The 22,625-nt window shown below is 31.4% G+C and overlaps 1 protein-coding gene and 1 long non-coding RNA gene across 41 annotated transcripts; one reads left to right on the forward strand and one right to left on the reverse strand.

The window, feature by feature from the left end:
• The first annotated feature begins 1,352 nt into the window (after window positions 1-1,352).
• On the forward strand, window positions 1,353-13,074 carry LOC107261905. Of its 36 annotated transcripts, none has more exons than XR_007214675.1 (8): window positions 1,353-2,434; window positions 6,058-6,464; window positions 7,895-8,144; window positions 8,489-8,590; window positions 8,817-8,905; window positions 9,023-10,539; window positions 11,243-11,833; window positions 11,974-12,182. It is a non-coding gene; the product is annotated as an uncharacterized LOC107261905 (long non-coding RNA). The 36 variants fall into 36 exon arrangements; XR_007214671.1 differs by having other exon boundaries at window positions 1,354-2,434; window positions 8,489-8,532; XR_007214659.1 differs by lacking the exon at window positions 8,489-8,590 and adding an exon at window positions 2,734-2,828 and having other exon boundaries at window positions 1,356-2,434; window positions 6,058-6,134; window positions 6,225-6,464; window positions 8,817-10,539.
• Window positions 6,008-22,625, reverse strand: LOC8280333 (MADS-box transcription factor 23). Of its 5 annotated transcripts, none has more exons than XM_025158814.2 (9): window positions 22,102-22,612; window positions 21,721-21,937; window positions 10,002-10,080; window positions 8,520-8,581; window positions 6,934-7,033; window positions 6,801-6,842; window positions 6,637-6,720; window positions 6,352-6,506; window positions 6,008-6,254 (listed from the first exon to the last, which is right to left on the reverse strand). In XM_025158814.2, exons 2-9 carry the CDS (start codon window positions 21,900-21,902, stop codon window positions 6,239-6,241), a joined length of 720 nt encoding a protein of 239 aa, XP_025014582.1. In that variant the 5' UTR covers window positions 21,903-21,937; window positions 22,102-22,612; the 3' UTR covers window positions 6,008-6,238. The 5 variants fall into 5 exon arrangements, with proteins under 5 accessions (XP_025014582.1, XP_015579786.1, XP_015579787.1 ...); XM_015724300.3 differs by having other exon boundaries at window positions 6,008-6,257; window positions 22,102-22,605; XM_015724301.3 differs by having other exon boundaries at window positions 6,008-6,257; window positions 6,679-6,720; window positions 22,102-22,597.

Raw genomic sequence — 22,625 nt, forward strand, 5'->3', positions numbered from 1 at the left:
AACAAAGTCAATAGTGAACACGTGTCCTTATCATGTGGTAGGGCCTGTTTACAGTTTCTTTTTTGGTTGATTATCCAACATCCTTGAATTAACCATTTGGTCCTTATAGTTCTAAACTTTGCCAACTTAATCCCTCAAGTTTAGACCTGTTCTCCGTATCAGCCCAAAAATCATATTTGAACACATATATATGTATATAATATTATTATATCTAATAAATTTATTTTTTACAGATTTATAAAAAATAACACAAATACAATAAAACCTCACTCGAGTTTGAGTTTAAATAATTATATTAAAATTTGACAATAAATAAAAATTAGTATACTTTAATAATTGAAATATAAAATTAGTTATATTATATGGATGTTAAACAAGCTAAATATATTAATATTAATAATTAAGTATACATTAGATGCATATAACTTGTTTTTTTTAAAATTTTTTTAAGTTTTTATAATTTCTTTTGATGCTGCACCTTTTATTTTTTTTTCTTATTAATACAAAATTAGAACTTTTGACACTACCTCTTAAGAATTAAAATTTTAGTTATCAAAGAATAATCATATTAAAAGTTGTAATCCTATTCTTTCATTGAATTAGATTTATAAATAAGTTATATTACAGAAAATAATACGTATTTTTAAGTTTTCTTATATACTTAAAAAAAATTACAATGTTTTCTTTTAAATATAGAAAATATGGAATCATAAGTTGTAGTATAACTGTTCAAATGCTATAATCTATTATATCATTTTATTATTGGTTTGTCATTTAATTTGATATATTACTTTATTATTGGATTTTCATTTAAATAAATTGCTATTTTTTTTTTGAGTTTAGACTTTAATTTTTATCTCAACAACATAAAAAAGTTGTTTGTATGAAAACTAAATGAAAATATTATTTGATTATTTTTGTTTATTTACTTTCAAATACATTTTCCTTTTATCAAAATAATGAAACTACTAGCCTGTAAATTTTATTCAGAACAGTACTGTAATCTTTAAATTCTATAAACATTAATTTTTAGTTTTAAAATACTGACAAATGCAGAGTTAAAATATAATTCCCTAAATTTTTGTGTTTAACAAAAGGGAAGAACAAAAAATTTAATATATATATACACATATATATATTTAAAAATCAAGAACACTTCGTATTTATTTTTAAACTAAAAGGATAAAAATATAATTAAAATCAAAATACAGGATTAAAAGAGTTAGTTTAAAGAACAAAAGAATACAAGGTGAGGAAATAGGACACGTCTACGTGTCCAATCTAGATTAACTGAAGACGACACGTTATAAAACCTAGTTTTCAAGCATTTATAGGTGATCAACGTGGCTAATTTTCAAAGATTAAACGTGTCCTTGTTTGTTAGCCAATTATCTTTCTCTTGCGCAGTTGGTTTGCCTAACCACGTTAGCTTCACGTTTTCTTGAAACGGCTTGAAGAATGAGCTGCTCTACTTTTACCAGCTTAAAATAGCAGCGGCGACTGAGCCAGAGTAGGGAAGCCGGTTCGGTTTGATTTAAAAAAGAAACAGTCTGTTTGCTGCGGAGAAACAGCAGCTGCCCCCGAAACAGAGAGAGCCATATTTACCGTCTAGGAGAATCCGAATCTCGGCAATTGCAAAAATAAAAATAAAAGTAATAAAAAAGAAAAAACGGAAAAAAAATCATCGCTGAATAAAAAAGCACAAATTGGATTTAATTGATTACGTGGAGAGATCAAGTGGGGGCATCCTCTGTTACAGTCTCCCCCACACTGCAAAAAGTGACTTTGTTTCCAGATATTTTCTATTTCTCTCTCTAAAAACACTTCATCTGTTGTAAAATTCGTGTTTCTCTCTCTATTACTCTAAATAGATCTCTCGTTACATGCTTGCTTGTTGGATTATTTTTCATTCTCCTTTCACAGATATCGATTGGCGTTTTTTCTTTTTCCTGTTTATCTTGTTTGCAAATTTATTAGAGTCCTCTCTTTTCGATCACTCACTGCGTGTACATTTATTGCTTTAATGCTGATTTATCTTCCGTAGATTATCGCTTGAATCGGTTATTAACTGTTAGTTCTGCTCCTGTTAATTTTCTTTTCGTTTCTGTAAGATCCGTTTGGTTACTGAGAAAGTTTAAGTAAATGAATGAACTGAGAAGGTTTATTTATTCACATGCACTCTTACCTTAAACCCTACCTACCTTCCTTTTGATTTCATTTCTGTAGCTTTCTCCGTTCTAAAACGGAACATTTTCTTTATGTTCAAGTGTTTTGTACGAAACTCATCAGCGGTAGCTCTTTTTATTTTTTTTCATTTTATTTTTTTGATTAACGTTTTTTCTTTTTATTTTTTCACAGATTGAGTTTTTGGCAGCAGATATTTTAGAGGGACAACAAAGTCTGATGCCGTTTGGCTTTCAGGAACTTTTTGACGGTACCTTTTTGATATTCTTCTTTTTGCCGTTTTTGGTACAGTGTTTAGTTTAGCACCGTTTACCTTTATCTTCTGCCTGTACAGCTTTAATTTGAGTTCAATTAGACCTTAATCATCGAATGATATGTTATATGTTTACGTGTTTCATTATAAATGTAAAAAAAAAAGAAAAGGAACTATATGATTTGTGCTGTGTGAGAGTTGTTAAATGTGTGCTAGTTTTATTTGGTGATTAGTGAAAGAACACATAAAATATTGAGTTAACCATCTTCTATTTCAAAATGTTGAATCCCTGACAGACTTGTATAGCGAGTTAACTGATCTTAATTATTGCGCTGCTGAAATGTTCAGAGGGGACACAAACATGTAATTTGTGCACACTGTTAATTATCAAGTATGTTCTTTTTGGCCTTCTTTTTGTTCTATTGCTACACACTTGAATTTTCAAGTCGCTGCCTCTTTTATAATCTGTATCGTTCTTTTATTTTTTGCTTCTTTCAAGGTTATTGTGCCACTTGATTGAAATTTTTCTCTAAGACAATATTTAAGGTTGCAAATCTCCATTTCTTTGTTACCTTTCCCTGTTTAGTCATTTAGTTTGAGTTGCGATAAATTAAGTTTCAAGTAGAAGTTCAAGTAGCACCTTAGCTATATCAGATATAGTAGTATTAACATCATCATCACTTGTAATTCTTTGAGTGTGGAACTTATGTTGCCTTTCCCCCCCCTTTCTTATAGTAACTTGCTTGATGTGGATTTTGATTGCTTGCTATTACACATATCCTTTCTCTATCTTATGTCTCTAAGTTGATTTTAGCTAGCATAGGTTGTTAGAGCAGATGGCTGTGATTTATAACCATGAAAATTTGCATTCTATGACTAGCGCGAAAGAAATATTTCCTTTTCTTACTCGTTCCATTTGGCTTGTGATATGAATATCTGAGGTAGTAGTTTTTCCATTTTCTTTTAACTAGTTAATGTAGTAACACTATTCACAGATTAATTGGTTCAACATAATTGTTTTAACAGTTCCATATCTGGAGTTCATAAAATGCTAATTTTATAATATAGCCTAAATACAAAAGGAGAAAAAAAATCCAAGCCTTCACAGTTCCCTTTCTTTTCCTTTCAATTTTATCAAATTCTTTTAATTTCTCAATTTTAGTCTAGAACTCCTCCATTTTCTAGTTACTACTCTTCCTATCTCCTTTGCTAGGGATTGTGATATCCTATTTTTACCTAGTAATAGTCCCAGTCCCAACTTTAACCCTTGTGATCACAGGCCTTCTGCCTTCTCGTGCCACAGTTCTAATCTGAATAGTGTGCTCATTATATTGATAAAATTGGCCAATTTACTGATGGAAACTAATATGTATGCTTAAATACAATACAACTATTTCATATTTCAAAAACATGTGTGTATATAGCTTTTAATTGAGTTGGAATGCAAATAGATATCATCATTATAGAAAGGTGTTATTATAAAGTATGAAACTAATTTTGCAAATTGAGCCGTACTACTACTATAACATGTTAATTTCATCTTATATTTATATTTTTTATGATTTTATAAGAGAATTTATTATAGTAATGGCATTTTATTTTCTAAAATTAATAAAAAATACACTTTAGTTTAATGAATCAAATGCGTTGCGTTTTTTTTATTTTATCAAAAATGTAAATTTAAATAATTCAACTCCATGATATGTCAATTAATTACTTCATCAACTTCTATGATATATAATTTTATCACTTCACTCATATTTTTAGAAAAGAAACTTAGTATTATGTCAAACTTCATTAATAAAGTAAACTGACCAAATCAACTATATAAGCCAAAGTTAGATGGTTTTGTTTTGGACGGATTGTATCATTACTTAGTTTCGATATAGTTTGAATTCCTTGTAGACTGTTCAAATTGGTTTGGTTAGAACCTACCAAACTGAACCATGAACAACCTTTCCAAAAAAGATTTATTTGTCTTATTATAATAATAATGGTATAGTAGGAACAAGGTTGATGGGTTTATATGAACACAATATGCTTGTGAAACTAAGCTAAACCTGGAGTATGCTAGCTATAATTATGGTAGTCAATATTAGGCTGTGAAGAACTTATATGGATAATGCTGTTGAGATGGTTATGAAGAACTACAAGAATTTAGCAAGGAGCAAATGTATTCATATGAAGGTGGAAACTCTACATTTTAAGAGAAGCTTGGAGAGAGCCCATCAAGATCGTTTGACCATATCTAGTATGAATAAGCTGATGCACTGCTGTAGAATAATGATTTTTTCATTCGCTAAGGAAGAGAAATGATCATTAAATTTGGAAATATCAAACTATTGAGAAATATTTTACTGCTTTTCTCTTACCTGCATGTAGTGTGAGATGAAACAGGCTCAATTTGCTTGTCCTGCTTGTAGGGGAGTTAATAATGAATGCTGAATTTTGTGTTATCCTTTTCTGAACAACTGTTTGTCAAATAGTTCCTGCATCCCATACTTGGCATCGGTACTGAATCTTGCTTTGGAAAAAATATGTATAACAGTCTTCCACTCTTCCTTAATATATCCTGCTAGATGGCAGTACAGATTCTGAAAGTTGAACAATAGATGCTCTTTGTGCTCCACTTATTGCTTGCTATCTGTTACTTCTCTCTTTGAAGTTGCGGTTTCCAATCCGAAAATCTTCTTAATGGAAAACTGGTTATAAGCCAATGACAGCTACTTAGTGTGACATCTGAATTTTCTATGTCCTGAAGCTGGGCTTAAGAAGATTCTTTTGCCACTTTTGCTTTGAATAAGGTGATCTTCTGTCCAAATCATGAGCATAAAAAGAAAACCAGCGGTTAGTATCAAAGTTTTTCTTTCCCTAGTTTTCCTATCTCATGATCAGTCTGCGAATAGAAAACATGGAAATAGTAATAAAGAAAGGAAATAATAACTCACAAAAATTATCCCATATTTTACCACTATAGTAATTCTTTTATAAAGCTGCATTTATGTCATTACAAGAAAGTAGGGGTATATAGTGCTGCCCCGCCTTCCTCCCATATTTATTTTATCCTGGTAGTAGCTGCTAGTTAACATGTCTTTCTTCTTTGTGCTTGAAATTTACCTTTTCTCTATGTTCTTTTGATTTAATTGTTTGTGCTGATACATTGGTTTCTCGTCATTCTTTTAAAGAAAGATTTACTATTTGAATAGATTATTGTGTCGGTGGGCAGAGACAATTGCTATAGCAGACTGATCATGGGATCAGAAGTTGTTGACGGAGTAATCACTAACTCTGAGAAAGTAAACATAATAGCACTTTCCTTTATGAATTATTTGAAGTGAAAAGCAGAGAAACAGGTTAAAAAGCTGTTGTTTTTGCCAAGTATTTTGTTAATTATACTTCTACCTTTACTTCTCAGTATCCCTACCTCCCTGAAGTCTTTTCATGCTGGTGTATGTGTTCAATTCTACCATATCACTCGATGCATATAGCTGCTTTGTGTTTTAACTACTGTAAATCATCCCTAATGCAATGGTGCTTGTTATATGGTCACATAATATAATCTCATGCATATAGAGTGCAGTTTCATCTTCTCTTTATTATACTTAATTTTCTCTTTACAGAAGCTGCTGGTTTCCTTGGTTATCTGTTATCATACACATGCTAAAGTTCTCATCAACCAAAGTCTGTCTGTTGAATGGTTAGTGGCACGCATACCACGTGGCACTGATAGAAGCATAGTTGTACATTTTAAAAGCCATTAATATCACGGAACTTTCATTTCCAGTAGATGCATCTTCTTCGCTATTGCAATTGTAATCTGCTGCAGTTGTCAAAGAAAAAGGGGTTTGGCATCAAGATGATGGGAAAACAACTGTTAGATGAAATGAAAATACTTGTTATGTGGAGGATTATACCCCAATTTTGTTGTTCTTGCTGGTGGGTCATAATTCTGTTGCTGCGGCTGGCTAAGCTGAAGATGGACTGGTACATTTGGTTCCTCCCCAATTCCCAGACCATTTGTGCTAAGGTAATCTCTATTTGCTGCATTTGTGTTCCCTGTTCCATAAACCTGGGATACACAAATTTCGAATGAGATTCATATGCAAACATCTCTTGTTTTCATGTAGGATTTGGGACTGACGATTTGATTTATACTTCCAAGGATAATTGAAGATAGCATTACTTATCCAAACCTCTACCTTCTTATACAATTCCGTGTTTTCTTGACGAATTAGGTTTACCTTCTTATAGAGTTCCACATTTTCTTGGTGGATGAGGTTCCCCTGCAAAAGAAATGAGAAGTTTAGCTACTGAACTGGGAACTATGAAATTTAAATTTGTGGATAGTGTCTCAAAGGTCTACCTTTCTGTTTAGTTCTTCTATTTCATCCATCAAAAGTTGGTCCTAAAGAGGTAAAAGATAAATGTCAGTAGCATAAATATCTTTAGCGTGCAAGGGTTTGAAAATCTGAATCCTGAATGTTAAGACTTCCAACCTTCTTCATACGAACCCCACGGAGGCTCATTTCCAGTCGACCCTCCAAATTTTGTAATTCCTTAATGCTCAAGCCAGAAAGCTCTTCACCCATCATTTGCCTGTTATTGTTCCATGGAAATTAGTATCTTAATTTTGTTAGGAATTCTTAATTTTGTTAGGGAAGACATACATAATGAGATGAACCCTTGCTTCTAATTATAATAATTGGTTCTCTATGGATGTGTAGCTGCTGATATTAGTAAGATTTACTGAAGTCTTGTGTTATTTATCATGGATACCTTATTCTTCTTTTAAAAGCTAGTTTGTCTGTAGTGAGAAAATACTTGGTAAATTCCTCATATTCTAGTCTGGAACTCTGCACATACTTGCTATAGTTCTCCATTGTTTTCATATGAATTCAATATCTCTGGTGGAATTCTTTTTGAATCTTTTTTCCTGTTCGATGAAATTATCATGTTCTTTCTAGTTTTTCTGTTTCAAAGTTTCTTGAACATGTTGGTTTTTCAAGTGTGGGTACTCTTGGTGGTTTAGTCTTTCTTAACAAATGAACCATCTATGAAGAAGTAATAGATATATCTTCTATTAAAACTAGTCTGGAGGCCTCTATAAAATCAGTAAACTACAGGAAGGTCCATTAGATATATCCTTAAGTCTTAATTTTAGGTACCATAATAATTTTCTGCAGCAACTTATGGTTGCCTGATGTAGCGTGTTCATGATGTAAAAGAAGCGCTCCAAAATGCATTAACTAATTTCTCTCTTAAACACTTATATGGAGTTGGGCATTATTTGTGAAGGTTTTGATAGACTTTAGGCTATAATAATGATTAAATCAGCCATTAACATTTTTAAAGCAGTGAAAATTATTCCGAAAATGAACTTAGAATGTGAATTGGCTTTAGAGATTTTTCATTAAGATTAAAGTCTAATGCATATTAGTTATGGCTTCCTGAATGCAGGTACATGGTTCAAGTCCTGGGCTTGAATATTTTGCAGTATTTCTTTTCTTCTTTTCTGATGGGGATTGGATGAAAGGGGAAAGGAGGGTCATGGGTGTGCTAGTTGGGTTATGCAAGTCATACTACTTCGAGTTTAGTTCAATAAAATTACCACTGCGTAATGTCCTGCCCTTCTCTCTCTGTCGACATGGAGACATAGTATGGTTTTTGATGTGTTGATCTAATAAATGGACATAAAATGAGGACGTAGGTAAGCTGTAGGCTGCAGCTAATTTGTTATTAAATGTGCATGTCCAACAGAGTCTACGCCATGTTATGATCAACATATGTTAACACAAGCATTTGTACCAGAATATAGAGTCTATTCAGTTCTGGTATTGTGCTTTTAGCCATATGTATGTGTCTTGGCACCTCACTCCCTCGCCCTTCTTTCTTTTTCTGGGGAGATGAGATTGGCGAGAGGAGCCACTGCCTCAGGTGTAAAGGTTCAAACAAAAGTAAATATGTGAAGACAGGTCATAAATAATAGCATGCCTTACACATCAAAAGGATTCAATTTCTTATATTTTCTAAGTTCATTCTTTCTTCATACAGACTAATCAATTTTCAAAGAGAAAAGTCATACCGATGATTTTCTTGTAAGTTCTGCAGTTGTTGCCTCAACATTGCTGCCTCTCTTTGCCAGAACTAACAAATGTAAAATATAATAATGTTATACCTTTGATTTTGGTTTTGTGACTACACCAGGACAATTGCTTTTTCTTTTTTCTAATTATATAACTGAAATGGAACAGATAGGACCATGAACTTTTTCATGTCTGATTTTCCTCCCCCCTCTTAATCTTTGTGGCTATGGATAATCTTTGGATAAACTTGGTGTCTAGTTTTGCATTGTCTCATGATCGAGTCACTATGCTTTCAGGATTTAATTCAAGGGCAACCAGTGATGCATGAACATGACAGACACCAGAAGAGCTGTACAATGCATGAGGTTTTCCGCATAATTTGATGGTAAGTATCAGAAAGTGTATTCATATCTCAAGAGCAAGCAACATGGCTCACAGTCTTCTAGTATTGAGAAGTATGCTTATGGTAATTCTATCTACATCTTTAAATAACTCTAACTAGGTATCACCAGTCCCAAGTCTAGACAATGGAGGAGTTCTACGGTATGTTATGGGCTAACATGATATGTAGTTATTCTTATGAACTTGAATCAGTAAAAGAGCAAAACTTTTGTTGGATATAGTGTTTATCTTCTTAATAGCATGATACATGTTAGTTATGTACGTACATAGTTCTACTTACTGTTGATCTGGTGTAGTGCTGTTTATGATTGACTGGAGAAGAAAAGGGTGGTTGTAACAATGATCAAAGTGTTTGGATGCTTGCGGTTCAACAGTGTGGGAGTTTCAATTTTAGATACAAGAATACTAAACTACTCCTCGTTGTTGAAAGTTTTTCGCTGCTGCTTATGTATTCACATTTATCTACTGGTGCTTGATACTGATCCTTTTTCAAAATCAGGCCTCTAAATTAAGTCTGACTGCAGATTTGTTTGTGCCATTTCTTTCCCTTTAGAATATCTACAGCAGATTTAGATTTTCATCATGTGATGGGAAAAATGCAATTTCATTTTCTAAGATCTTCTTTTTTTAATAAAAAACCATGTTTTATATATTAGTCCTATGTCAAGATGTTTCAATCTTGCAACAAATACATGCTTCCCAAGTTTCAAAACTGTTTAAAATATGCTTCCCAAGTTTCAAAACTGTTTCTAAAATCTAATCATGGTACCAATTTTCCTTTCATGTTTCATGTCTTTTATGTTCTCTCGCAACCATAACAAAGGCCTGTGGCATAGATTCTCATCATGTGATGGGAAGAAATCTTTCTCACATGTAGTTGGCAAAATTTTGAAAAAGAAAATATTGTGTATGTTGCTCCTGGTAACAAATTTGTTTAGGGAAAGCAAGAAAGTTTAGCATGCTTGGTGGGCCCAGGCTCATGGTCAAGAGTGGATGCCTTGAAAATATGATGTTTTATCAAGCATATATTAAATAATTATAAATAAATTGACAGAGAAAGGGGACTGGTATGTAGATACCTTCACTTCCGAGATTGGGTTCCCCGTCTGATTGTTTTCCTCTTTTGATTTGTTGTATCTTTCAATTATTGATTTCATGCTGTAAAAACAGATTCATCTGTTAGAGATAAATACTGTACTCACTGATCAACTTTTAACAACATTGAAGACTAAAATGTCACTGATCACCACGTGGATAATTTATGCATAAATAAAAAGATATGATTTGTCGTATCTTTCGCTTATTTGACAACACAATTGATTTACCACATTCTTGTTTTCATTCGAGCTGTTGTGATTCATATATTGTATGATGCAGATGTCCGTTACAGCTGACATCTATTAAGAAACTCCAATTTCTGAGTTGACATTGGTTAATGTATTTGCTTACTTTGACACACAATCTTTGATGCTGATAGTCCTAATTTTAGCTTATGTTATTCACCATTTCTGCAAATTAGGAAGTTCACCTTGCAGGAACTAAACTATCAAATGAGAGCTAAATTGAATGTATGTCACTACATTTGCAACTTTCTTCTACGCCTCTCTCTCTCTCAGTGTAAGTTCTTTTTGTCCCTAATCTATCACAACATTATGTGATAAGTGTCATTTCTATTGTTTTGAGTTATTTTTCTGAAACTTCTTCATGCTTTTAATTCAGCAAGTTTATGGCCTAGCTCCACAAAAGTTCTCCTGTCCAAACAAATACCATTAGCTTATGAATGTCAAGACTTTCTGCAAATGTGTCTTTGGCGTTTAGATTAGTCAAGCTTAGCATGCTAGCATGTAAAATAATGTCAGAACTCCCTGGGGATGGGATATGCACATAAATTTCCCAGGAAGCTATAAGAACTTCAGGAGTTTGAATTAGGTGAATTTCTGTTGCAATGGAATTCAGACTAAAGGGCCTGTATAAGAGGTAGAACAAGAGAACAAGATAATCCTTGAAAGAGAGATGAGAAATGTTTTTGAGACAGAGGGATAGGTATCTGATATATATAGTTACTCCTTTTTTTTTTAGGAAAGTATTAATGGCAACTAAGAATATCAAATTATCGAATTATTGGGTTTGCGATGTTTTCCTGTTTGCTGGATGAATGAATTGAAAACTACCTAACAGTGTAGCTCACTGTGCTTTCCAGAGTTGCATACATTCATTTCACTGTAGTAGTGAGATTTTAGTTACCATCCATTCAATCTAAAACTGTTGTGTAGAGCACAGTAAGGTATTCTAATTTTCTTCCTTGAATATTCCAACATAGGTAGACCGTAACCAATTATAACTTCAACAAGCACCCTTCTTGCCCTACAAAAGGGGAAAAGAAAATGTTTATTCCCCTACTCATCTAGTTTGATTCTACATGTATGTATGGCCTGTCATGGCATACTAAATCATTACAAACTTCCACGATATTCCTGCTATAACTAGATGACTAGACCAAATGTACAACAGCGAAATGGGGGAACTGGAGGCTACAGAAATCAAAAAACAGATCAGAAGACTAGGTTAATTGCAAGGACCCTCCTGTTGAGTTCTAATGGATACATGAGTAGCAGATGGTGAGTTGCAATTTATCAACTTTTGAGAGAACAGGGGGCCTTTATGTAATTGTGACATCAGCTTCTTCAATATTTTAATCTCTCACAAATTAATTAGCTCTTACATTTTTGCTACAATTTACTTGTCATTATTTTGTGGTGCTTGATTTTCCTCTTCTGACTTTTCTTCTTGTGCTTCTGCCATCATTAGAAATTTTCCTTCTGTGCTGGACATGCTGAACTACCACTACCACAGGTCCTAAGGGATGATGGACTAGAGCATGTTTCTTTTTTAAAACATCGGCCCTCAATATGTCAGTAATCTATCAATTAATAGCATAGCTTCTCTACCTATTGGCATTAAAATCTATATAAATATTTTACAAATATTCGAGTACTTGCAGAGTTTCTAGTTGAGCAAGCCCTAAATTTTGCAATTTTTATCTTCATTTAGTTTCGAATGGAGAGGGACACTAAACAAAGATAATTGAGCCAATCTCTTCCCAACTGGTGATGCCCATATGAAGGGAGAAACTAAGCATGCACCGGTATGCTGTGTATTCCTTATGCTCTGCCTTTTAAATGTAATTGAAACACCAATTGGATAGTCTATGTTGTCGAATATCCTAACCCGGGAAGATTAAGTTCTATGTTTCTTTTTAAGATCTTTGTTTAAATTTTCCACTGTTTTGCATCATACAACCTTTGAGCTCATGTTGTTTTGCATGTCAGGTAAGAGTTCTAGATGATTCATACTTTTAGGCAATCATTCCCCATTTTAGAACCTAAGAAGTTATAGAACTTCATTGTACTTGGGAGTCGCGAAGCAGGAGAGGTTAGAATCCTCAGTTGTATAGAGAGAAAGGGATACAATTGAGAAAGTGATATCCACAAGCTAGGTTTGATAAATAACGGAAACGCCAACATGAGGTATCCCATGCATGAGGATCAAGAGCTCTTGGCACCGGAAAATGATGCTGCTAATGACAGACTAATAAATTTTTGAAGCCCTTCAATAGTACACTTAGAGAAGCTGGGAGATATCATTTCCAGATGTAAGGAATATCAATTATGCATGTGGAACTAGTCATTTATGAAGAAAATAGAAAGGCAGGTAAAATGCCGTACAGAGGCCTGATGGTATTATCCCACTCATACAGATCTTAATCTAACGCAATACCCCTTTACACTCAGAAAAACCAATGCTGGTACATTGAAGAATACCCGACATAAGAAAAACTAATCTCATCCTGTAGCCTAAAATATTTATGAAGCCATGCATTAAACCTATTTTCTCCCATCCTCGTCTTCATTCTCTAATAACTTTTTTCATCACGCCAAAGGACTAACTTAACCATTAAAATGGCATGAAGGGAGATGAATACGATGATGGAAGAGGATAGACGGGTTCATGGCTGAGATTGTTGCCTTTTTTCTCTTTATTTCGTGATCACAAAATGATTGAGGGAAAGCTTTCATATTCATTTATGTTTGAGAATGTAATTTCATATAAAAACTTATAAATAAAAATATATAGCGACATATAAGTTGAAAAGACTGGGTAGCTAGTTTATTTTATGAAAGACTCTAAGCCGCTGAAGTAGTTTGGCCTAATACTCGATAGCCTATGGAATTTCTGCAATTTGAAAATCAAAAGTGAAGTTTTTATAATGTCTGCAAACAACGTGCAAAGAATTTTCATCAGTGTACAACTCTTTTTGGCAAGGAAAATAGGCTCAATTGGTAATTATAGTCAGTGTAAAATAGATTTATGTTAATATAATGAGGAATTTGAATAAGAGATAGGAAATGATAGAAGAGTGAATGTAGGATTCTACGAGAGCATGTGAATGAAGGGTTATCTGAGGTGACTTGGCTATGTTGAGAAGTATTTATATCTCTACAAATAAACTAAAAATAGCGTAGTTATAGGATTTAGGTAGTCGGAAAGGAGAAATGTAGGGACAATTGGGTGAAAACGACTAACAATGATTTTTTTAGGCTTAATAGCTCAAAAAATTTAAAACTTTGCAAAAATTTGCTATATCAATCACTTCTTCAAATGTTGTCAATCCGAATTGAATTTCTGGTTTAAATTAAGTACATTGACTACCATTATGAAAATAAGAATTTAAAACTAATGCGTATAAATAATGTGGCATTATGAGTTATCAATTTAGATTTTCTATTTTCTAATTGATATCCATGTTAAATAATCCAATTAGATTAAAATTGCACTTAATTGATTAATTATAGTTAAATTGATAATTTTTATAGAATTGGTTAAAACAATAAAATTTTATAAATATTTGGGTTGTTTGGATTATTAAGTCAATTTTTTTGAAACTGACCTGTATCTCAAAATAGTTTTTCCCCATTTATTTTATATTAATAAAAGAAGTTTGCTTAAAAAAGGGGAAAAAAGAAACCCTCAACCCCAAGATAAACAAAATGGGGAAACATTAGATAATAAAAATAAACGGTTGTAACTAAATAGTTGTTAAATGAATTTTAAAAAATGGGGAAATATTAGATAATAAAGATAAAAAGCTGAATTAAATAGTTGTTAAATGAATTCTTTTGGCAATGTTCCAGGGAAAATTTATGTGAATGGTTACTACATTTTGTATTTTCTAATAAAAAATATTTATAAGTTTATGTGTTTTTTAAATTAAAATTTAAATATTTTTGTTATAATGTAAAATTTAGTAACCGTTTATGCACGTTGCAAGAATTTATTAATATCATTAAAATTCAAATTGAATAATTATTTAATTATTGATTACTGCTTTTATTTTGTGTTTGTTAGATCAAAGTTGTTTTTGTTTCAAACTTTACAAAGCAACAAATACTTTAAGTTGTATTTTTTAATCGTTCTACTTCTGGTTCAGCTCTGCATCCAACCATGAGTGTTCTTTTTATACTGTGCTTTCAGCATTATTGTTCTTTACAGACCACCCTTTCTTAATTCATCAATTCTTTACTCTTCAATATTATCAACCAGTTTTAATCATTAAAAGATTTTAAGTTTTATTTTTGCATAATTATTGCTATCAAAATAAAATTGAACTAGCTCACATTTAATGTAGCTACAATGATTAAATGCAATAAAAAAATGCAAGCTCTTTTTTTTAAAAAGATTTTGCAGCAATAATGATATCATGAATGAACAAAATTGCAATAAAATTTAAGAATTTTCATGTGAATAAAATTGGTTGGTCGCTTTAGAGATTAAAAATTAAGAAATTGAGAAGGGGCAGTATCTATAAGGAATGTAAATGAAAAAAAAAAAAAAGTTTGAAAACTGAAAAGACTAAAATAATGTTGAGTGCGAAACTTGAACTAAAAGTAAAAGGGCTGAAGTGTTTATCGTCTTATAAAAATAGGGACTCATAACATTTCTGTCTTGATAAACAAAGGCTTCTGGTGTAACTGAAGTTGCCATTATGGGCCACTTTTTTTTGTTTCTTTCTCATGTCAGTAATCTTTTACCAAATCCTTTTACTATGAAAATTAACTAATTAACATTATGTTTTTGGTGTTTGCGGATTTTGTCGCAAGCTGATTTATTATTTATAGTATCTTTTTCTTTAGATTTGTTGCAAGAGACCAAAGAGCATTTAATAAGGTTACAGGTTATGGTTTCTCTTCCTAGGCATTGGTTGACATGACGAACACCCCTAACCCTCTCTCCCAGCCCCTCCCTCCCTAACCAAGAAATATAAAATCTCACCCCATAGCGATATTAAATTAATGAACCAGAAATTTTAAACTATATATATATATATATATATATATATATGAATGTGAAGGCCTACAGAAGCAGGCAGTTGGCAGTGCATCAAAGCAATTTAAAATGATGCCCATATCTCAATCATTGCTGTTAACACAATTTGCAATAGTATATATCTTAAATATTATGTCATCGTCTAAAGGAGCTGAACAGTGATTAAAAAAAAGGCTCCTGCTAACATAAGCTAAAGGTCCTAACTCTATATAGCATGGTGCATGGGCCACCGTCAATAACGATTAATTATTCTTCTCAAATGACATGATTCATGATTGAGCATCTATGGAGATTGTTTGCTGCATTCAACCAAAAATCACAGAGATAAGATGCAAAGACAACGGACTGCATTCCATCATTTTTGTGCTTTCATGCAGATCATCTACAAAAGTTCAAAAGAGAAAAGGGGAACGAAAATGAACAGAGTTAAAAAAGGAAAGGGTGCATCCATCCCCATGCACGATGACACTATCTATTGCGTTTCACAATAAGTCTCTCTCTCTCTCTCTCTCTCTCTCTCTCATATAAACAGTTTAAGCTTATCGAGATTCATGTTCATCTCGGAAATCGCTGGGTTTGAGTCTACATGCATGCATGTACTTCTCTATCTAGTATATTATTTGGACAATGGAATGTCAATAATCACATTTTTGGGTCATGTCATCTCAGGAACCACCAAATGCATTAGAAGTGGTAATGTAGAAGAAAAAGAAAATATAAGAACAATCCGTGTAATTTGAGAATAACTAACGTTTGATCAGCATATTTTACCTACAAATAAATAGTTGTCATCATCACACGTCTATATCTTGTTACCAAGAATAATAAACTTATAATTCTAAAAACAATAAAAGAATAATAAACTAATAAATTCCTTGTCACCGCATGCAACAATCGCTCTTATTAAACTTTGAATTAAGTTTAGTAACTTGATGTTCAGAAAAAAAAAAAAAAGTTTCGTAACATCATCAGTTAGATGTTAGTGTTTGCATTTATATTTTATGTAGTTTAATAGTTTCCTCTTTTGGGAGGATCCCACTTTTTTAAAAGAAGAAGAGGCAGATCTATATTCCTTATCGTACCATAGATTTTTTTGTTTTTCTTTTTTCGAACATTATCGTATCAGAGACTATTGATCATTGGACAATGCATCTTTGCAGAGCCAAAAAACTGTGCTCCACCTATTAAACAATTGTATAATCTGTCTCTGTAATGGGTTTTCCAGGTTCGGAATTCTTAATAAATGTTAGATTATTTCAAGTGGATGATATTCTCTTTATCAAAGGGCCCTGAATTTGGAAAAAAACTGGACCAATGCTTGTTTTTGGCGTTCTTAACAAAGGGAAGCATAATCACGTGGTCTAAGAACCTAGCCATCCCTTCCCCACTCACCTAGATAAATATGCCAATGACATTATGTGCCATGACTAGGAAACAGGAAGCTCTCTGGTAAAGTAAGCAATAGACTAATTTAAAATTGAACCAATTGGGAGATTCTACTAAAGCCGCAATTATTTGGCCGATACTCGACATTAACTAAAGAGGTAAATTTGAATTGAGCTCAATGTTTCTTTTTTCTCTTGTTATTACTATTATATAAACTTGATTATGCATTCCTACTAAGTTGAACGGATGGTTTGTATGTTAGTAGATTATTATGCCAAAATTAGGATATCACAAGGTAAAAACACATTCATTGATTATTGGCAGAATTTAAACTCTCATCAACATACTCTAGAATGATTCACATACAATAATTTTTAGAAATATAGTTTAATTTGGCTACCGATAATTTAGCTATCTCTTGGAATTTCTGGACATTTTAATATAAATATTTAAATATTTGACTTAAATTTGCCATATGTAGATAAAAATGAGAGAGTATTACACTCTATTTAAAAAAAGAGAATAGATACGGTAAAAAGTGAAAAAGAAAAATAACTTTCTACATATAAAATTAATATTTTAAAAAATATATATTGATATTTAAAAACGAAAAAAAAAAGAGAATTATTGTATTCTTACTGTTTATTATTATTATTATTTTCCGATGATAGGGGTATGAGACAGCTCTTTAAGGCAAAATTTATGAGGAGGCCTCTTTGACTAAAAATAATTGCGGTCTTTCCACCGTGACAGGGGGAAAGATTTACCAAATGAAACATAAGCTTTTTATGCCAAATATCCAAAGATTTAGATAAGTAGATAACTAAAAAAATTTGCTAAATTGAAACTTTGCCAAATTTAACTTTATTCCTAATTTTGGCTTTAAATCCACTTATACAAGGCTTAATTTAAAATAAAAAATACACAATACTTATCATATATACGGATTTTTTTATTTTAGTAATTCAATGTATCAATTAAAATTCAGTACAAATATTGACATACCTACTGGGGTTGGCTGAGGTAATTAAAATTTTGTTTAAAAGAAATAAAGCACATGAAACTGCAGATTTTCTTATAATTTAATCAGGACTTTTCAATATCAGTATGTTGGTAAAGATAATATTTTAGAAAATTTAAAAATATACAATAGGCAAATATATAAAAGAGAAGAAGCTTTTATTCTTTAAAAATATATTATAAAAGTATGTGCCGCTAGATATTGTTTTATAGTTTATCATATATAATTCATGGATTATAGAGAGAAATAATCTTTTAAAATTTCTTTTATAATGCTTGGTTAAGTATTTAATAGATTTCATAATGATAAAATAGAAATAAATCAATGATGATCAAGTAGTTTTTTAATCAATAAATTCTATTACTAAATTTATAAATTTACTAATTTATATTTTGAACTCCAATGACTGAATTTATTTGAAAAGGATCATTTATGTACTAAAATTTGATATTATTGGTAGCAATTCATGAATTTATTAAAATAGTAATACACTAAAAATATTAGATAATAAATACCTTCTATTTAATCAGTTAATTATAAAATCAATGTACAAATATGAAAGGTAGTAATTAAATAAATATCAAAATTCATAAACTCTTTTGACATTGAGCAAAATTGAAAATCTCCAAGTAGCTTTCCCATGGATCAACTCAAGCAACTCAAGTTGCTTAATCAACAGTAAAGTTGTGCTGAATTTAATCAGTATACTAAATTGTAGAAATGAAGAAACTTATACTTATTGTCAAAAATTATAGTTAAATTATTTATTATTAAATCACAAAAATGCTAAAGGTCATATTTATTTTGAAATTAAACCTTTATACAATTGTAAAAAATATAGGAAAAAATTGTTAGTTTATTAATTCCAATACATTTTGATTTATGTCCTGATTTTCAATATCTATTTCTCTTCTAAAGTTTAGATAAACATGCCATTTCCTCCTTTTCCTTATCTTCAGAAAAGTTGGGGGATGAAAGGGTGATAAAGATAATATTTCCTACACTAATCATTATATGCTGCATTTTCTAATCGAGTGACATGACAACACTGAGTTTAAGATGATAAACCCAATCGAATTGCATGTACGCATGTATTTTACGTGGGAGAGATATTATTTGGTTTATGTTTTCTTAGAACCAAGTTTCTTAACGGTGATGTATTTTTAGTATGTGATATATATATATTGCTATAATTCTTTTTATAGTTATATTTGTATTAGGCATGGAAAAAATATCTACCCTCATCAGATTTTTAGGAAGTTTTTTATTTTTCTAACATAGAAAACAAAAAAATTAAAAATTCATTGCAATTCCCAAAAATATTAAAAAAAAAATAACTTATAGAAAATTTTCATAGAATGTTCCTGTTATTTGTATAATATGTTGAAAAATATGTTTTTAAATTGAGTGACAACACAAGAATTTAGACTAAACTCTCTTACAATTAATTTAGAACAAAATCAAATTTCATGTTTAATCTGATTTATCTCTATCTATTTACAATCCTAACAAGGGCATATTCCTAGACTCGATCAATGTGATTTGTCAAACATCATCCAAACTAATGTAGGGATCAAGCGGTTAAATATGCTTATCCTATCTATTCGACAAAATAAATTTATTGAGGTTTAGAATTTAGAAAAATACTTTTGCTTAATTATCAAAAGGATAAAGTTTTTGTGTATCTTTTTCTAATAGCAGAAATTTCTTAAGGGTACAAGTAACTAAATCAAATTTCTAACATCGTAGCAATCTCCACTGCAGATTTAAAAGGATAAGCCTATCTCAACAATTATATAAACAAAATAATTAGGTCCTTGTCCTTCACTTTAGTGGTTGTCAAAATAATTGGTATTTAGATTGCGCAGAAATTTTTAAAATTTTATACTCCTGTATCGCATAGTATTGTGTCTCGATTTCCATTGCCTCTTTCCATTCCCGTTTACTTATAACCAAGATTTGTATCACCAGCCACTACATCTTGCTACCAAGCCATAGTAATCGCCTCGAATCCAAATAAATCCACCCACCACCTTGATCGCTGGAATTTAAAAGCAACACGAGACTTATAAACTCCAAATTTTTGTTCCATCAGTCTTAATTACTAGCACCACTTGTTACTAATTATGTTTACTCTTTACTACAACACTATCGTCAAATTTTGAATTGGACAGCTTAAACTATAACATGCCTACACGTTGCATCGAAGTTTCCTAATTCATGTATACTAGAGAGTTCAATTTTCACAGTCATTTTCTTGGAAAGAAAATATTTAACATATTCGAGATTTCAAGCCTATATATGTACATCATGAAAAGGAGAAGTGGAAAAGGACCTGCAAATTAATGTAAATATTCCTTGCTATTCACCTATGTGCATTTCACGTATATAGAAGCAACAGTGCGACACATTCACTTCACATAATATCCAAAGGACCATGAAACGCAACATGTTTTAAATCTAAGTGACCCTTTTGATTATTTACAAGTGAATCCACCAAAATAACTTTCTCGCACTGAATTATTATTTGCTAAGCTGATGTGGAGCCACAAATAGTTTGTTATTCAGCACGAATTCTAGTTCCTAGCTTCAAAGGCAAAGTTGCTATTGAGCTAGAGCCATAAATGCTCGAAACTCCGTTTGTTAAGGATGTCTACTTTCGCATGATTCAAATCTAGAAAATCATAAGCCAATACGTAGTAAATAGGAACTATTTTAAGACCTTCAAGAATTTTTTTTTTTTTTTTTTGTAACGTTTATGCCCTATAATAAAAACCTTTGTCCTCTTTATTTTTCTTATATATATATATATATATATATATATATATATATATATATATATATATTTTTTCCCTAGATCTTTATACGGGTATCCATATTGACCTTCTCTATCTCAGTCAAAAGAATGTTAAGACATTGTTGATTCCTACAATATTATAGTTGCATTAGGTTAAGCAAATACAAAGACTCGAAAGCTACCTAAGAGAACTGACTTGGAAGGAAGGACATTGAAAGATAAGCGTAAGTTGACACTTCATATAATTAAAAACAAAACCTGTAGCCAGCTAGATGTAGGATCAATTTGGAGTGATTTTGTTAGGTAATATTATCTTTTAAGTACTTTTTCATCCGAGCTAGCTGTAGTTCTTTAGGTTCTTGCATTTAATCAGAGTTCGAGTTTAAGCTCTAGAGGAATATAGCGGTTAGTGAAAATTTCATCTAAGAGCTGCATCAATGTTTATAGTTTTTACATTGAAGTCTGCTCATTCTTGTCTTTGTATTTTCCTAGTTATAGATAAAAGGTTTGTCAGTTGAGATATAAAGAGATTCTCAGTTCCTAACAGGTTTCTTAGGCCAATACCTAGTGAATTACATTAATTATTCTTGAGGTTTTCAATCAGCAATAGGCAATGCTCAATTAGAATCTCGCTAATTCCTATTCTTATATAACTCAGATCATCTTCAAATGTTAATGCTATCTGTTGCTCTAAGAAATCATCAAAAAGTGTAATTGGATCTCGTATTTGTAAATATTTACACTATTCCAAAAATAGTTTTATACTAATCCGTACACTTAGTCCTAATTAAATTATCTAAAATGCTACTTTCCTAAACTTTTTTCTTTCTCTTTATATATATATATATATATATATATATATAAGTCGATAATTAAATTTCAAATAATCATTTACACTTAAACAAGATAAGCATCCATGCACAAACTTTTGGATCAAATCATATCAGCAATATATATCCTAAGAATCTTTGCATCATAAAATCACAATATCTATAAGCTAGAGCAATTCGAAACATTAAACAATTGAAAAAGCACTGAAATAAACAAAACAAACAGCAAGAACAGCAACACAAATCATCATATATAACGTAATTAAATTATAAACAAATTAATCTCACATAACAGATATAGCAATCAAGCAAGCAAGCAGAAAAGAAAAAAGAAAAAAGAAAAAGATAAGATAATGAAGAAAGAGATCTTGATTAATGACCTGGAGCTAGAGAAATCGTAGAGCTTGCCGGTGCTAGAAAATATCACAACTCCAACTTCAGCGTCACAAAGAATCGCGAGCTCCTTTGCCTTCTTCAATAATCCATTCCTTCTTTTTGAAAACGTCACTTGCCTGCTTGTGGAATTGTCTATTCTTCTTATCACTATCTTCCCTCTCCCCATATCAATTTATAATCACACTACTCCTTCTGTTTGCTCTATACTCTCAAAAATTTTCATATTTAGAAAAAAGAAAATAGAAACGAGAGATTAAAAAAAAAAAATCTAACTTTATATATATATATATATATATATATATATCGGGGGAGAGTGAGTGACAAAATAAGAAATAAAAATAAAAAACAAAAGAAAGGAAGATTACCTGGAGAGATTTCAGAGACGTCGTTTTGGAGAGATAGAAAAGAAGAAATGTTGGCTAGTAAGATTAAGATACATCATCAAACCACCTATATAAGGAAAGCGTATTTCAGGAAAACCATAAACCGCTAATGAAAACCGCTTACTGGTTACACGTCGTCCAATAAATAATTGGTTTAAAAAAGAAAGTTTAGATCAAAGCGCCGTCCACCGTATAGATCACTGACGCGTGGGGTATATGGGATTCGTATACCGTAGTTTCTAAATTAGGAATAATTTATGTATTCGTGTTTATTTTAGGAAATCTATAAACCTTTTTTTTTTTTCTGTTTGTTTATTTTAAAATCTAAAAGATTTTTGGAAAATGGAAAAGGAAATAAAAGATATTTTTATTACTAGTAATTTTCTTTTTATGGGGAAGTGGAAAGTGGAAGCTTTGGGCTTTTATATTTTGAGGAATAGCCCTTGTGTTGTGTTGTGTTGTGTTGTCCCCCCCCCAAAAAATGGAGGTGTTTTTGGATTCATGTG

Source organism: Ricinus communis, chromosome 2 (genome assembly GCF_019578655.1).
Source record: "Ricinus communis isolate WT05 ecotype wild-type chromosome 2, ASM1957865v1, whole genome shotgun sequence".
Lineage (NCBI taxonomy): Eukaryota > Viridiplantae > Streptophyta > Magnoliopsida > Malpighiales > Euphorbiaceae > Ricinus > Ricinus communis.

Coding starts and splice junctions, on each gene's coding strand:
- LOC8280333 (XM_002527304.4), bottom strand. CDS start 21,902: ATGGGGAGAGGGAAGATAGTGATAAGAAGAATAGACAATTCCACAAGC. Junction 10,081..21,720: donor TACGATTTCTCTAGCTCCAG/GTCATTAATCAA, acceptor CTGTTTTTACAG/CATGAAATCAATAATTGAAA. Junction 8,582..10,001: donor ACCCAATCTCGGAAGTGAAG/GTATCTACATAC, acceptor TACATTTGTTAG/TTCTGGCAAAGAGAGGCAGC.